This window comes from Eleutherodactylus coqui, chromosome 3, assembly GCF_035609145.1.
Source record: "Eleutherodactylus coqui strain aEleCoq1 chromosome 3, aEleCoq1.hap1, whole genome shotgun sequence".
Taxonomy (NCBI): domain Eukaryota; kingdom Metazoa; phylum Chordata; class Amphibia; order Anura; family Eleutherodactylidae; genus Eleutherodactylus; species Eleutherodactylus coqui.
Genome location: NC_089839.1, coordinates 106,865,400 through 106,882,476, shown reverse-complemented (window position 1 = coordinate 106,882,476; position 17,077 = coordinate 106,865,400). Strand labels below are relative to the sequence as shown.

The 17,077-nt window shown below is 41.8% G+C and overlaps 1 protein-coding gene across 2 annotated transcripts in view; it reads left to right on the top strand.

Moving 5' to 3' along the window:
• The window catches only part of SHPRH (SNF2 histone linker PHD RING helicase), a 98,674-nt gene that overhangs the window by 67,767 nt on the left and 13,830 nt on the right, over nt 1-17,077 (top strand). For both annotated transcript variants that reach the window (XM_066595944.1, XM_066595945.1), the window contains exons 17-25: nt 899-1,006; nt 2,572-2,714; nt 4,565-4,738; nt 7,693-7,755; nt 9,893-10,118; nt 11,830-11,973; nt 12,101-12,202; nt 13,304-13,375; nt 15,335-15,523. In XM_066595944.1, the coding sequence (XP_066452041.1) occupies nt 899-1,006; nt 2,572-2,714; nt 4,565-4,738; nt 7,693-7,755; nt 9,893-10,118; nt 11,830-11,973; nt 12,101-12,202; nt 13,304-13,375; nt 15,335-15,523 (1,221 nt within the window). The remainder of the gene's footprint in view (nt 1-898; nt 1,007-2,571; nt 2,715-4,564; nt 4,739-7,692; nt 7,756-9,892; nt 10,119-11,829; nt 11,974-12,100; nt 12,203-13,303; nt 13,376-15,334; nt 15,524-17,077) is intronic.

The window sequence follows — 17,077 nt, the reverse complement described above, 5'->3', positions numbered from 1 at the left end:
AGAAGACTTTGGTCAACTGTGTCCCCCAATGAACGTGACGAGAAAGGGATTTTACGGTAAGAAACAAAAATCCGGTTTTCTCATCTGTAGCATTGGAAAATGCAGCAGACCAAGGTTTTCTTCCGTTTGGCTCCGTTATGAGACAGATTCTGTTTTTCTGCTCCCATAACGGAATCCCTAGAGCAAATGTGAATAGAGCTTTATTTGTTCCTGTAAAAAAGCTGAAACACAAGGGAACTGAAGCAAACTGAAGGCATTCCGTTTTTTTGAAAACCCAGTAAAATCAATGGGAAAAAAACGGGTCTGTTCATTTCAGTTTTACATCAGTTTCTCTCCTCCAAAAACTGAGCAGAGAGACGGAAACCCTGAGGCTGCCTTCACACTGGCGCGAAAATCGAGCGAGATTTGTGCATTGCGAGACGCAGAAATCTGGCACAAATATGAACCCCATTCTTTTGAATGGATTTATACACATTAACGATTTTTCCCCACACAGTGATGCGATGCAATGCAAGAAACAAATCGCCGAATGTTCTGTCTCGCATCGCAGCCCCATTGTGACAGCTGTGACGGGGATCCTCTTCATCCCCAAAGTCATGCAGGGCCGTTTTCACATAAAAACACCTCGCATCCAAGGACCTTTCATATTTGGGAAGTACAATATGGGGGCCATGAATCACGGCCCAATATCGCACACGCCATTGTGAAGGAGCCCTTAAAAAGGCTATTTTTTTATTTCTAGCTATACCTTATGGTGTGCTATGGTGTGTGACTTTAAGAGTGGTGTACATTTATAATGCACAGCAAATGATTATGCAAGAAGTATCAAGCATGCCTTGCATCTGGACAATAAATAACACTTCCATCTATGTGATTAATATGCTACTTTTTATCGTAGATAAAAGAACTTAAAGAACACTACATGGTCAAATTCAACACAGAAGTGTCCGAGGCTCATCAAGCTTTGCAACCGGTTCTGCAAAATATACGGGAGCTGCAAAGAAAGGTGCATTTAGTCTTCTACATGATTTATGTACAGCAATTATATATAACAATGGCCGTATACTCGAGATATGTGCAAATAAACAATTTATATTATTTTCTTATTATTATTCTTCCACTCTAATGCTCGATAACCAATAATGTATCAATAGTTTTCTCTGCCATATTCTTCTTCTTTGTCAGTACTGGGTCATAACCTGAAAGTTGTGGCTTGGTCAGCTGTGCTGGGCTTTATACAAAAAGATTTTTTTGCTTTAGTGTTTCTATAAATTAGGTCAAATTAACTGCAGTATTAGTTGGTCGGATGTGAAAAATAAGGTTAAGAGCCTATCTTCATTTCTCAAGATGAAGCCCCTTACTTCTCTATTCTTAATACATTTTCTTTCTATTTCCTTTCCTTTTTCAATAATGCTTTGTTTAGGCCCCATTTGTGTCAGTGGCTCCATTTAGAACAACCAAAAAAAGATCAAACATGAAATACTAGACAAAATAGCACAACATACTGCGCTTTTTCATCTGGGAAAATTTCAGCCAGAATGCTGGATGGATCACATTGTAGTCAGTGGGGCCATCTGGTGCATTTAGATCTGGCATATGCCAGTATTTTTGTTTGGTTCCAAACAGCAGGTGTAAAAGGGGCATTATCACACTATTGACCCATTCTTCGTGTTCCAAGTATAGCCATGTTTCTAACTTCTTTTTGCTTTTAAACTGTTAGGATGCCTGGTGTATACTGATCTAGTCTGCTCTTTAATTGACACATTTTTAATGGACTCTTAAAGGACACTCCAGTGAAACCTTATTTTTCCATCCCTATCCTTGTAACCTGATTGCCTGTCACACGCTTGTGTTTTTTTTATTTTTTATTTCGCACTTTTCCACTGTAGCTGGGGCATCCCCTTGTAGTGACAATAGTCACTGACAGAGCTGATCTGGGTCTGCTAGGTCCCTGCAGCCTTGCTGTGTCAGGCGGACCCAGCGGTCACGTGATCACGGGGTCGCATAGTGGAAATAATACTTTCACATTTTAGTACATACTGGTAGCACTTTTGAGCGCTATGTAGCTTGGAAGGGAGAAGGCAGAACCTGTTTAAACACTTCTCCCTTCTCCTCCAGGTCCTCTGCTCTGTCTGACAGTTGAGGACCCAACCTGTCCCTGCTTGATTGCAGGAGCAGAGGCTTTAATCCTGCGCCGTACTTCTGCTGTCATCCTGGGATTAAAGCCCATGACTAAGCGGCATATATTTACCATGCTTGGTCCTTAAGGAGTTAAAAAGCAAGCGTATAAAGCAGTGCAGAATGTTCATGTTCATTAGCTGTTGCTGCTAAATATTTCAAGGTAGACATTGGTTTCTACTTTAAAAAAAAACTAATGGATGTGTTTAAGAAGCATATTACTCCACACTACATAGTGCTATGGTAATTGACCTGGCTTTGAATGCGGAAGCATTGCCCTTATTTACTTTTCCCCATTATCCTATTATCTGCCTTCTCTGAGGATAATCCTAATTCTTTCAGAACTCTATAGCCTCAAGCTCTTCAAGCCTAAAATTCTTGACTTTGTTACAGATTAATTTCTCCTCTCCCTGGTGGATTGATGTGATCCAGCGTGCAATCCAAAATGCAAATGATGAGGATCTTGTTCAGCGTGTGCAAAATGAAATAGCCGTCAACTATAAACACCAAGTGAACAAGTTCTCCATGGCAGATAAGTAAGTAGGGGCTGTCACAAATGTGCATTTTGGTCCAAACATGTAGTGAAAAATGCTCTTTAACCCTTTCACTCCCGGGACCATTTTTTACATTTTTAATCAACTTAAATTAAACTTGAATTATAAAATAATAAAAAATGGACACCTGTTTTGCATCCAGTTGTAACATCTTGTCAACAATACATAAAACATTTGCATCACGGAGTCGACAGATAATCCGATTAGGTGCTGGGGGTGGTTAGGTATGTAACTGTCATGTTTTCACTTCTTTAGGGCTCAGTCAGACAAGCGTTTTTTGCTATTCATTTATTTGCATGAAACGCACACAAAATGCATGCAGCAAAAATTTGCGTGACCGAAGCGGGTGTCGCAGTTAAAAGATCTCACTTGGGTACATTTAAAACTCCCTTATAAAGTGCGGTGCCATCACTATCTCCTGCTGCGGCTGTGACAGCTGCAGCAGTGGATACCTTGGATGTGAAAACCCTGTATGCTGTCACATCCAGAGGTTACACCTTGTGGTCAATGGGGCCGGCGGTAGCAGCGGCAGCCCCATTGACAACATACAGAAAAGATCATGATCCTCTGCTACAGCTGTGACAGAGGATTTCTTCATCTCTACGGAGAGCTCCCTCATCACTGAACACTGTGACAGCATTGTCATAGTGTTCAGTGACAAGGGGACTCCCTGCGGGGATAAAGAAATCCTATGCAACAGCTGTCACAGCTGTGGCAGAGGATAGCAATGTTCCCCCATTGCTTTCAATGAATTTAATGAATGGCTGAGCGCTTCCTCTGATTGGCTGAGCACAGGGACCAATAACAAGCAGCACTCAGCTGTCATTCAATGACACAGCCCTTTCAGCAGGCGGGGATTTTAAATAAATCCAATAAAAACCCTTCTCTTTGGAAATTGTTTTTTTACATTGTTGCATTCAAAGTTACATAACTTTTTTATTTTTCCATGGTCGGGGCTCGGTGAGGGCTTGTTTTTTGTGTCATGAGCTGTAGTTTTTTTTATGGGTACCATTTTGGGGTACATACTGCTTTTTGATCACTTTTATTGCGATTTTCAGAGGCAAAATGAACAAAATAAGCATTCCGCCTCTGTTTTTTAGGAGTGTTTTTTATTATTTTCAGGATAAATAGTGTGTTCAATTTATTGTACAGGTCGTAACGGATACGATGATATCAAATAAGTGGGTTTTTAAAATTGTTTTGTTTATGCAAACAGGGGAAAGTGCGTAAAAAAGGGGTTTCTTTTTTACACTATTTTAATTTTTTATTTTTTATGTCCTTGTAGGGGACATGAACCACAAAAGCTCTGATTACTATGATAATGCATTAAAATACTTCTGCACTGCAATGCCTTATCGCTTACAATAGAGATCATAAGCCATGGCAGCCCAGGACACCAGTGTAATTGTAGAGGCTCAATGGCGTCACAGAGAGAGCGCCCTCCATCTGCTAAACCCTTTACTGCGATGTACATAGATCGCTGTATGTAGGAGGTTAACAGCAGGGATTGCTGTTCTTATCGATCCTCCCTGTTGCAGCGGGACGCCGGCAATCAGTCACACCCACTGCGGGCTGGTGTGGGCTTACTTCTGAGTTCATGCCACGCACAGGACATAAGTTGTATTAAGGAGTGTTGTGTTAAGTACCACCCTGCCAGGACGTAAACTTACGTCCTGTGGCATTAACGGGCTAAGAATGTCCCACAATCCCTTCATCTGATCCTGTATGAAGATTAGTTTATTGTCCTTCGATGATCTCTCTTATCTCATGGTTAGAAATCTGTTTAACCCTTTTTCCAAATCTGATTTGTTAATGTATTTTCCACACCTTAGGTTTCGAGACTGCAGAGGGCTTCAGTACATTGTTACCTCTCAAATGGAAGAAGTGAAAAAGTGCCAGAAACAAGTCAGAGAGGCAGTGAAGAACCTGGAAGGCCCTCCATCCCAAGAGGTTATCCAGACCGCATCAATATGCCACCTTAGAGTTGGCCGGCTGCCGCTCCATATGTATGTACTATGCAGTTTATATATGTATCACCAGTGCATTTCCATGGGAAACTTTTATATTTAGTGGAACTGAAGTAATTCTCCCTAGATATTAGAGACATTCATTTAGTTAAAACGTTTCAAGTATCCCTTCTCACTCCTGGCTTTTTTTACCCTAACCTGTATTCAGAAATACATTTGCAGATTGTAGATTGACAAACTACACTTAGAGGAGGAATGATGGATGCAAAAGATTTGACACCCTGAAGGCGCATGCACATTATAAAGTGGATGTTTTGAACACCATTTTGCAGTACGACATCTGTTTAAAAAGTTGTGTAACTTTGTAATTACAGTATATTTAAGGGGAATGTGGCATCAGAAAATCAAGTATTGTGTAAATCACATTTTTGTGTTAAACATAATTTCTAAGAATTTTTGGAGATTTTTTTTTTTTTTACTTTTGGTCACAATCTATAAAAAAATCCTAAGGTTCAAATTTTTTTTTACACTGACCACAGAGCCTAATAATGGGCTGATTCTTCCTGACCTGTAGAGAAAGCTTTGCAGCCGTCATCTCACTAACATCACAGGCAGGATTACACTGAGAGGTAACATCTATATGTAGGTAACACCGGCCCCACAATTCACAAGAGGTGATCAGCCGTGACTATCTACTCCACTCCCTGAAAAACACCTCCGCACAGGTCACAGAGCACGTCTAGAGCAGTCTCCTATACAAGTCAATGGGTTTCTTCCTGTCCTTTGTGTTAATGGCCCATAAAGCTACTGTAAAGCATCTTTCTAAATCCTGGTAAATGCAGCTCAGGAAAGATGGCAGCCCCTAAGTCATCTATGGACAACAGAAAAAGAAAATGTACAATTAAAAAAAATGAAAAATGTTTCTCTATCTGGTTTAAATTAATAAAAAAAAATTTGTGATGTAAGTCCCTTTAAATTGTACTGACTCATTTGTAGTGCCTTTAACTAGATAGGGCTCATTTATACTGGCAGATAATCTGCCCATATGGAGTGCTGATCAATGATATAGAAAGTTGATTTAAATGTATCAATCCTATGTTTGGATGAAAGATTGTCCTTACAGTTTACATTATTGTTAGCAACATATCATCTGTTTAGGCCTCGGTCAGACGAGCGTGTTATTTGGCTCACCTATGTGCGCAAAAAAAATTGCATCCATTAGAACCCCTGGTTTCCTATGAAGTGTTCACATGTCCGTATTTTAGAGGCGCACCTGCAAAAGATAGGATATGCGTGCTGTGCTGCGCGTTAAAGATAGAACCACACTCTGTAAGGTGTGAGCCGCGCATAATTACATTGTGTGAGCACACTATTTTGTGCACATGTAAAATAATTTTGGAGCCTCGGTCATGCGCCCTTTGCACATGCGTGCAGCACATTTTTTGCGCTCAAAATAACACACTCGTCTGACCAAAACCTTTAGGGATGTGATACCAAAAACGATAGTTTAAAGATGCAATCAATAGCAAACTAGTGTTTGCTCATTGTTCTTTCCATCGCTACACGTGTTTACATGGGCCAGAGATCGAGAAGAAATGTTCTTTTGGATGATTGAGCGACCATTGCACCATGAAAATCGCCTTTTACAAGCCGCTTTTTCCCCCCAGAGCTGTATTCACATTTCTGCTGATTACTGCTGGATCATACAGTGTACAGACATTGAGCCAGCAAAGATCTGTCAAACTTTAAATGCAGCTATAATATATGGCAGACATGCAGACTGCTGCAAAATAAGTAACACAAAGTATTTCTCAAGTTTGGTAGCGATTTATGTAGATAGCGCCTGCGCTGAATCCATGTGTAATGTTTCAGACCTCCTTTGTCAAACACTAGAATGGAAATATATATATAATACACGATAAAGAAACATGCACAGATGCCCACTATTATACACATACACGCACGGACGCACACCATTATACACATACACACACAGACACACACAATTATACACAGACACATTATTTATTTATATATATATATATATATATATATACACACACTCACAGGTGCACATTATATATAAAAATATATACACATACATACAAGGACACTTTTGAATTTTTATATACATTTTTATACTTACCTGCATCCAATTTGGTCCCACTGGCAAGTATACCGGCTGCTCTCTTCTTGGGGCCCTCCTGCATACTTGGGCCCCTGATGTCTCCCGAGGTCTACAGCCATGAATAGAGTTAGGGCCAGTGAGAGGTCAGCGCTGACCAACTCTCACTCTGCAGCTGCACCTCCTCGGCAGTTTTCTTCCCTCCTCCGCGGCAGGTTGTCAGTGTGCTATCGGCACTCCTCTATTACTGTCTGCACTAGACAGAACAAGCCGAAAGAAGATTGCATACTGACAGCAGCACGGAGGTGAGGGAACTTACTGCACAGCCGACGGACCACAGAAAATAAGGGGGCGGGCCGGATTCGGCCCGCGGGCCTTGTGTTTGACACCTTTGGTGTAAAGGGTTAAACAGCATAGAACGGGAGTTTCTTTGGTCCCCGCTGTTAAAACAAGTGCGGGCTGTTCCGACAGCCGAGCACCCACTCACCCCGGCACAAGAGACCCATGTCAGTATTCTGATGGAGTGCCATAAAAGGGCCAGAATAAGCCCCCTTAATGACTGCCGTCAAAAGACGTATGGGTGGTCGTTGAGGGGTTAACTATTGTCCCATATATACAAGTTAATTAGACCTGATAGTGTACAAAAGTTTTCAAAAGTTGACACTTTAACAAAAGTAAAATTTCATGATCAGTGCTAGTTATTCCGCTACTTCTGGATATCTCATACAGTCAGATCAGTGCTATTTGTAATGTGTTGTTGGTGACACTACTTATAGACCTGACTTATTTTAGGTTCAATTGTCCCTTGTAGAATGATATGAGTGCTGCACTTCTGACAGCGGGACTCTGTTGTTTTCTCTCTTCACAGCTGCATCTTTTGTAAAGCTGATGAATTATTCACAGATTATGAATCAAAACTCTTCTCTCACACGTAAGTAGCTACCTCACTACTCGGATTATTGTCTCGTGGCTATCAGACAAGACAGTGTTGAGTGGCTTAGTAAAGCAAATTAGTTTAGTTGTTTATGGTTATAATATTCTTTTATTGTTTTGTTATGAAGCAGCTGGAAGTGCAAGTATATGATTCATATGTTAATAATGCGGCATATATTAACAGCACAAAGGAAGCTATTAAAGCATTTTCCTTGCAATGTACAAACTTCCTCTGTTTTTGCTGCTGTCGCTGACAATTCTCCAAAGTTTGGTAAGTAGATATGTTTTGGCTCGCTTTCAAATACATTGGAGGTTAAAGGGGTTTCCCCGGGAGAATACTACTGATGACCTATCTTCAGAACAGGTCATCAATAGTTGATCGGCTGGGGTCCGTCGCTCAGAACTTGACCAATCAGCTGAGAGGTGGCATGATGTCAGCGCCGCAATTACACAGAGGTCGGAGTGGAAGCAGCAGAAGTCTTCCCTCCGACCTCTGTGTAGTGACCTGTGCTTGTAACTGCAAGTGCAACTCGCATTGAAGTAAACGCAAGTTGTGCCTGCATTTGAAGTGCCAGCCTCTATACAGAGGTCGGAGCAGAGATTTCTGCTCTGATCTCTGTGCAATTGCGGCGGTGACAGCAGATGCACAATCAGCTAATCGGTTGGGTTTCAGAGCAAGGGACCCCAGCCGATCAACTATTGATGACCTAACCTGAGGATACAACATCAATAGTATTCTCCCCGGAAAACCCCTTTAATGTTAAAATCAAAAACACAAAAAGTCATATCTAAACCAAATGTCCCTTTTTTTACCAGTTGTGTGCATCGATCTATATTTAAGTGATGTTAAAGAGGAAAGCGGGCAGATGCCATTATAGTCAATGGGGTCCGTCCACCGCTATTCAGCTCCATCCAGAGATGGAACCATTCGGCCCTTTCCTGCTCCCCAAACCCTGCCGCAGATGTAAAACCACCCTAACAAATATAGCAGTACTTACTCGTCCTCAACAACTTCAGGAAAACCAGATCACAACACTTATCTCTAGATACTCGCTCTAAAGGCTGGTGTAGACACAACGACAATCGCTCAAAAGAATCTTTTGAGCAATTCTCGTTCTGTCTAAATGCACTGACATTGGGCAGTTTTCGTGCACGAGTCGTTGATCGCTGAATTCTAACATGCTAGAATGGAGGGATCAGCTGTTATCAGCGGAGCAGGCTGTTAGCAGTCTGCTGTACTGATAAGATTCCCTGTGTCTGTGTCCTGTGAATTCACAGCGCGGCACAGGCTGTAAGTGCAGAGAACACTACAGCTGTTTGCTCATGCAGAACAGCTGTAGTGTTCGGCGAGAGATAGCGGCGGTGTTCCGCTGCACCTGCATAGCTGTATAGCAGCTAATTAGCTGCTATAAAGTATGCAAATATTGAGTGACTTTTGGGAGATCATCTGTCAGTGTAAATGGGGTATAAGTGGTGACCTATTGTATGGGACTGTCCTGAAAATGTTGTTACAGGAAATACTTTGTGTTGTAGGTATAAATATCAATCCTGTTAGAGAAGTCAAAAACTTGTCAACTTGAATAAAAACCATTTAGAACATTCATTTAATGTCTCCAGTGCTGGTGAGAAAACTCTGCCTCTCGTGCGCTATTCATATCGACTAACAGGAATCAGTCCTTTGCCCGTGTACAAGAGGACGTTGGAGGAACGACTGGGCATGTGCGACCACCTGTTCTGAGACATTTAATGTTAAGTTCTGAAAGGGAACAAGTATGGAACAGTAATATCTAGACACAGGGGCATTTTTGGAATTGAAAATTTGTTATTTCTTTTGCATGATGATAATTTAATACAGTTGGTTTTATGACCCGAAAATAATACATTTTTTAATATATTAAAAAAAAACGTCCTGCGCTTTGTCTACGCATAAAGTGAACCACATGTTGTGCGATTCATATCACATGTTCCCCTGTTTGCTGCAACTCACCTTCTCTGCTTTCGCTTTCTCTCTGGTTCCAAATTCATGAGTTCTTGAGCTGGGAATGTGACGTCGGCGGAAATAAAGAAAATCCCTCTGTGGGGTGGGGGTTGTCATTGACAGAGGATTTTATTGCCATCATTATTCCAACTTTCAGGGTAAAAGGTCAGACTGCAATTTTTGAAGAAATGATTGAAGAAGAAAATGGATTGGTGGATGATCGTTTACCTAAAACTAGCAGAGGCCTATGGGCAGCCAGTGAGTTGGAACGCTCATTAAAAGCAATACTGTCATTTGCCAGAAGTCATCGCATGGACCCCTGGCTTACCGATGAAGGAGCATTCTTTATGGAGATATTTGAGGCATGGAAGAAAGAATATAAGGTGAACTGCTCTCATTTATTTAGTTGATTTAATAGCAATGGCCCTTAAACTTACGCTATAAAAATCCTGTTTAGATGACGTATTGATAGATGTTCCATAAACTTGTTTAACCTCCATGATAGTCACATTGAATTTGAAAAAAAACATCCAGAAATACAATACAAGGAGGACACAAGATCCACCGAAATGACTGTTCGTTCCAGTTCATAGATGGAGACCCCACTCCATGATGTTCATATTCCATAATAGGGCATATGTACAGGGATTGTTTTATTGTCACTTCCCCTTTAAGTGAATATTGATCCCTTTAGTCAGATGTAAAGCAAAATTAGTGTGGTACCGTGTTAGCCAGAAAATTCTCAGTAATGTTAAATACTCTTGAATAAAGTGCCAAAAATATTATAGACGTGCTACTTCTCTTGGCTAACCCAAATTTTTCTGGTTAGCCCATAAAGGTTTCACCTATATAATACTTTTTTTCATTTTTATACTAGAGTGTTTAACTTTACTGGATCCATTTTACATTCTGGCATAAATTTTTACTTTTCTAATTAATGGTATATAAACTTTCTTTATACTTTACCAGCTTCTAGCTACTTATTCACCACAAGGCAGAGCTCACTGTATAAGGATTCATACGGCTAGCTTTATATTACAAGCCCCACTTGTGGTGTCTGCTTGCAGAAAGCGTTATCATTTAAAAGAGTGTTCCGACCAAAAACATGTATCACTTATCTACTGGAGTGGTGATAAATGTTTGATCGCTGATGGTCCGATTGCTGGGATCCCAAGGGATCAGGAGAATTATGAACCCCAGGTAGAAGCGTGACCACAGCTTCATTCACGTCTATGGTACTGAGGGAAGTAGCCGAGCTTTGTGCTCATCTCTCTCTGTAGCTCCCCCTCCAGTAGTAGGTATATTGAAGATGAAAGATTAACACTTAACGCTACAGGACGTACATTTACGTCCTTGAGTTTAGGGGTCTGTAAGGAGGGGGATCAAAGGTCGATCCTGCTCCATTTAATGCAGGTGCCGCTTGTTTCTAACAGCCGACTTCTGCCCACAACAGATCCAGTAAGCATCTGTGGTGTGGCTTGGTAGATTGCTGTATAATGTCATGCTGTAGCATTACATCATACTGCAGGAGGGATCAAACCATCGCAAGTTCTTGTTCCCTATGGGGACTAAAAAAACCCTATAAAAATTAGTTTAAAAAAGTTTCATTATTAGCTAATAAAAAAAAAGTTTCATTAATGGTGGTCCGTGCGATATAGCTGCGTTTTCTCATGGTGATACCACGTTTTTATAGTTCTACAAAGTCGTGCAACTTTGTAGCACCACGTGCAAAGGTTTTCAGGGAGGAAGGCTTGAAATATAAGCCCTACCCCGGAAACAAGGCCTAGCAGAAAAAAAAAAAAAAAAAGCCCATACATCACCTAATAAGTGCTGTCCGGCTCCATTGCATCTTCTTCCCGCTTCCCAGCACTGGTATTTTGGCCAGAGATTGGAAAATCCCCACCTCCGGGAAGCTCTGCCCCTGATTGGCTGAGCGCCGTGGCTGCCACTGTTACCGTACTCCCTTGCTTAGCTTTATGAATGTTTTATACCACTATCGTTAATTATAAACCTAATAAAATTGTGAACTGAGTCAGTGATTCACATTCACCCACATGCTCTGTATGTTGTTTTACTCTCAAATTGTAACTTTAGTTACTACATGAATACTGGATGGTCCTACGTAACCACGTGTCTGCTATTGATGAACTTTCAATGGCAACCCAGCGTCTCCGAGTCCGGCTTCCTGATGAGCCCAAGCCTAACCCTCCTGTTCTTCACATCATTGAACCGCACGAGGTTAGTGCATGCATGTAGTGCAATGACTTTAAGGAGCAAAGACGAAAGTGTATTTCTCATCATATCGGTGTGAAACGTCTATAATTTCTCTTGGATGCCTACAGTTCTTATCCATTTGTCTCTGTAGGTTGAACAGAATCGTGTGAAGCTGCTTAATGACAAAGCTGTTGCCAAGTCACAGTTACAGAAGAAACTGGGCCAGCTCCTTTACCTTACAAATTTAGAAAAGGTACTTTAGGAATAGTACAACTACTAGCAAATTCAAAATGCTATATCATTGATAAATCTGCCTGTCAACTTAACTTTAGGCCGGCTCACACAAGTGGGTCGGATTCCGTGTGCGGATATCTACAGTGGAAGACCTTTGAACGATCATGGAAACGAATTGCGTATGCGTGGGGTTTTCTACATGGATGTATGTGTATGGACAAAGTTTCTTCTGCACAGAAGAATTATTGCAAGCAGGGAATGGCATCTTAAAGTAGCCCAACCCCCTGTAAATCCCCTTCTATCGCCAGGCGACATTCTCTTGTGCCGTTGTGGTGTTCTGAGAGCCTTCCGGACATGATACCGCTCTACAGGCTGGTTTATACTACTTATTTTGGAAGAAGTAGAAACCACTTCTTGTGGAGGAAGAGGCCAGAAGAACAAGCGGGGTTGCAGACATCTGGATGGGTGTTGCTCCCCAGACTCCGTCCTGCATTGTCTGCCCACAAATTCCTGTTTTCTTAATTCCATTGGTATCTGGTCTCCAGCAACTTGAGAGCGAATCCGCGTCCATAAGCAATATTAATAGCGTATGCACTGCTGATCCAACTTATCCATAGAGATCAATAGAGCCGATATACGCAGAATCGGAGGTAAAATCGAGCATACCTCAATTTTTTTTACACTCGTGGAATCCGGAATTCTTACCCGCAAGTGTAAGTGAAACAGCAAAAGTCCATGCATTTCAATGCCCGCTTGTCGTCCACGACGACGGCAATCGCGGAATCCACCATTCGAATTCGCTTCTGTGAGACCCTCCCTTACTACGATGATGAATACAGATGGTCTTTTTGTTTATGAAAACATAATTTTGGCTTATTTTTTATCATAAATGCATTGCTTTCTTCACAAGATACGTAACGACGTTCATACTGTTTCCCAAAGATAGCTGCTGTAACAAAGTCTAATCCTGTATACTCATTTATCCTTGGCAGCATGCAGTAATGAAGGTACAAAGGGTCAGCATCATTCTTGCTGGCTCATTTATTTCTGGAGGTGCAAATAGAGCCAAACTATATTCTGATGACCTTCTGTAAAACTGAAGTCTTTGTTTCTATTCTAGTCTCAGGATAAAACCAGCGGAGGAGTAAATCCAGAGCCTTGTCCAATATGTGCAAGAAATCTGGGGAAGCAGGTAATTTCTGATATATTTAGCAAGTTTTATGTGAAAGATAATAAAATATGTATTCTATCATGTTCTGCTGCTCTTAAAGAGGTATTTACTCACTTCGTCCTATTCTTTGCTGCATTACAGCACAGTGAACTAGACTCTTTCAGCATCCCAGAAGTTTCTCAGGCCTCCTTCACACAAACCTACTGTTACAGCATATTCCATGCGCGGGTTTTGTGCGCGGAATACACTGCACCAATCTGCCATAGGCTCCCATTTTGCCACCCACACATATTGTGCTAATACAGATCGCAACGTGTTCTATCTTGGCATGCATACCTGCCAAGATAGTGTGTGCTGCAGCACGCAGCAAGAACACAATGTCATTGCGCACTTGCTGCATGCAGCGTGACTGTCACATGCAAGTGGCGTGCAGCAAATTAAGCTCGCGTGCGGCCGCATTTAAACAGATTAGGTCGCTATACTGTCTTCTTTAGGTAACTCTCATTCACTTCTAAAGGAATTATGGAAACAGCTTAGCTAGTTTATAGTGTTTCTGTAGCCACCTCTTGGAACCTGGATGCCATGGTTAGCAGGAGGAGAGCGGTGAGACAGGGTCAGGGGCCAAATGGGAATACGCCTTCACACTAACATTCGCATTGCTTCCAATCACTATGCGTTACTTCAGAGTTGGACTAATTGTTTAAACAAAGTATTAATTTCACACCAAGCAAGCGTGTGCAGTTATGCCACGATTTGGTTACATGTACTTGTTACTAAGTTTTCTCTTCCATACCATTGGAGGACTCCGTAAAGGCCTTGGATATGGCTTCTGCTACTAGGAGCGACACTAAGTAGAAAGTGTTATCTCCTCCCACTAGCTATACCCCTCCTGCAGGCACCAAGCTGATCAAGTTTTAGCTTAGTGTCTGCGGGAGGCAGACATGTTATAGTTAGGTTTTCAAAAAAGATGTTGTTTGTGGGAATACGGGGAGGCAGGGCTTTTTCTGGCCTCCCCATCCTCCCACGGGAAGGGCAAACAGTACCGTGTCTCCGCCGTGCTTTTACGCCTGACCCAAAGAAGAAAAGGTGTCTCGATCATGCTTTGGCAATAGATCGATGCCTGCCAGCTACAATGTTCCCCAACCTGGAGCAACTTCCATCCTCCATGACGGCGATTGCAGTAGGGAACACTGCTGGAGGCCGTGCTGACTTACTACAGTAATTCCATAACACATACCAGAATTATCCCCTTAATGCCTGTGAATGATTCTGATAACGAACTGCACATCAGCATTAAACTGCCTGTATTCTGTTAATGGGTTTCAAGGGCAACAGCGGTGTTAACTCCCCAGCATTGTCTGCTCTTCTATCAGATTTCTTTCTGCTGCTAACCTCGATGGCGGACAACGAAACAGTTGGAGCTGCTCGTGCTTATGAGTTGATCAGATGATCCTCTCTACTGGTGGTCTTTTGAGGACATCCTAAGACCGGTCACTTTGTGTGCCCTCACACATCCACTGGTCCCAACTTAGGTGCCACCTTAGCTACCTGCTCCACGGCTTTGTCTCATTAGCTTTTTCCAATCATTTGAATTCTTACGACACTGAAGGAAGGTTAGCTTCTTGGCACAAACCCTTACATTGGGATTATGTGCCTTTGACCATGAAGAAATGGCACTGCTTTTTCTTCCAGGCAGCAGGCGGACCCCGTTATCCAGAGACAGAGCCATTCAGCTGCAGGGATTCCCCTTCTCTGCTCCCCAAAATCCCCAACACAAGTGTGAAAGCAGCCTAATAGATACCTGTTGATGTTTTTGTTACTTGTAACAAATCATGTGGATGAGACAGAACAGTAAAGGTCACTTTGTCTGTCCCAGTTTTTTTCCTATATTTCATTCTTACTGCTTTTACATTACATTGTTATTACTAGTAATACATAAGCGTACTGTCATTATAACTGGATCCTTTGTTTCTTTGCTAGTGGGCAGTGCTGACTTGCGGCCATTGCTTCTGCAATGAATGTGTAGCAATCATCATTGAGCAGTACAGTGTTGGTACAAGAAGGAGTGCTATTAAATGTGCTATATGTAGGCAGACAACATCACACAAAGAGATCTCCTATGTCTTCACAAGTGAGGCTGCAAATGAAGAGAAGGACATTCCAGTAAAGGTAATATGTGGAACATGTATTATTGTCTTCACAGGGACAATTTGGGAGTTAGTACACATATCTGCACTTTATTTTGTCTTGGGTCCATTTATGTTTTATTAGGTGGGGAAATATGCATGCTTTTAATCTAACTTTGGTATATGTGTTACTAGATCATGGATCATTGGTCCAGCCTGTAGGAAGTATGTGCCAGTTGTAAGTATGTAGAACATAGATTTTTTTTCAGGTAAATTATATTTACCATATTTTTCTGACTATAAGATGCAGTTTTCAGACAGATTAAACCTTTTTGCAAAGCGTCTGTACTTTATCGTCCAGAGGCAGGGGGGGTCTGATAGATCCAGAGACCCCTGACCACTGCCTTAGTGATCTAGCAGTGCACTGATCATTCATTGGGAGAACTCTGCAGACATACGGTACATAGCGCAGCTGCACAGTCCTCCCTCTCCCTGCCCCATCAGTCCCCTCGAGCTGATAACACTGGAAATCACTCACATATCCGACCCGGACTGCAGGTCCTTTTCTGTACACACATGGATAGATAATGGCAAAGATCAAAGGTGTTGCAGTAGCAGCGTGATCATGGATGATGTTATAATCATGTGGGCAGGAAGTAGCTAGAGGGGGTCATGTATCACTGCTCTTATATGTGGGGATTTAGTAGTAATAAAATCAGTGTTTATAATGCCAGCTGCAGATGTGTGTGTGCATGCAGCAGAGCTGTGTGTGTGCACGCATGCTTGTGGCAGAGCTCTATGAGCTGTGTGTGTGTTTGCATGCTGCAGAGCTATGTGTGTGTGCACGTGTGCATGCAGCATAGCCATGTGTGCGTTTATTTATGTAGCAGAGCGGTATGCATGTAGCAGAGCAGTATGTATGTGCAGAGCTGTATGCATGTAGCAAAGCTGTATGTGTGTATGCTGCAGAGCTGTGTGTGTAGCAGAGTTGTGTATGCTGCAGAGATATGTGTGTATGTTGCAGAGCTGTGTGTGTTATGCGCATGTACAATGTGCATGCAGCAAAGCTGTGTATGTGTATAATGTGGACTTATGTGCTTGCGCCATTATCTGAATAGACACACTAGGTTTAACAGGAGCTGACTGTTCACTGTTAACCCTCTTTTCTATACTAGAACACCAAAGTTAATGACAGTAGCCCCTCAACTTTGGTGGACCCCCAAAGACGTTTAAATTAATGTGAAATATTTTTTCCTGTTTTCTGTTGTTTAAACCTGAGGTGCATCTTATAGTCCATAGAATATGGTAATACTTTATTGTTGACATGGTAGCGGCACATCATTAATTCTTATGACTGTTACTCTTGTTTCTTACAGAAGTTATTAGGATGGTTACTATAGCTACAGTTTTTGTCAGATTTCTAGATTTTTAGTATACAGTGAAGCTTTATAATCACGTGCAGAGAACCTGGAAAGCCATCAACATCAGTAGCTATAGGAAGTAGAGTAAGTCTGCAGAGGCGCAGAGCAGTCTAATTATGGTGCTACAAAATGAAGTTGGTGGGGGTCTAAAAAATAATGAGAACAATTCAGAGAGC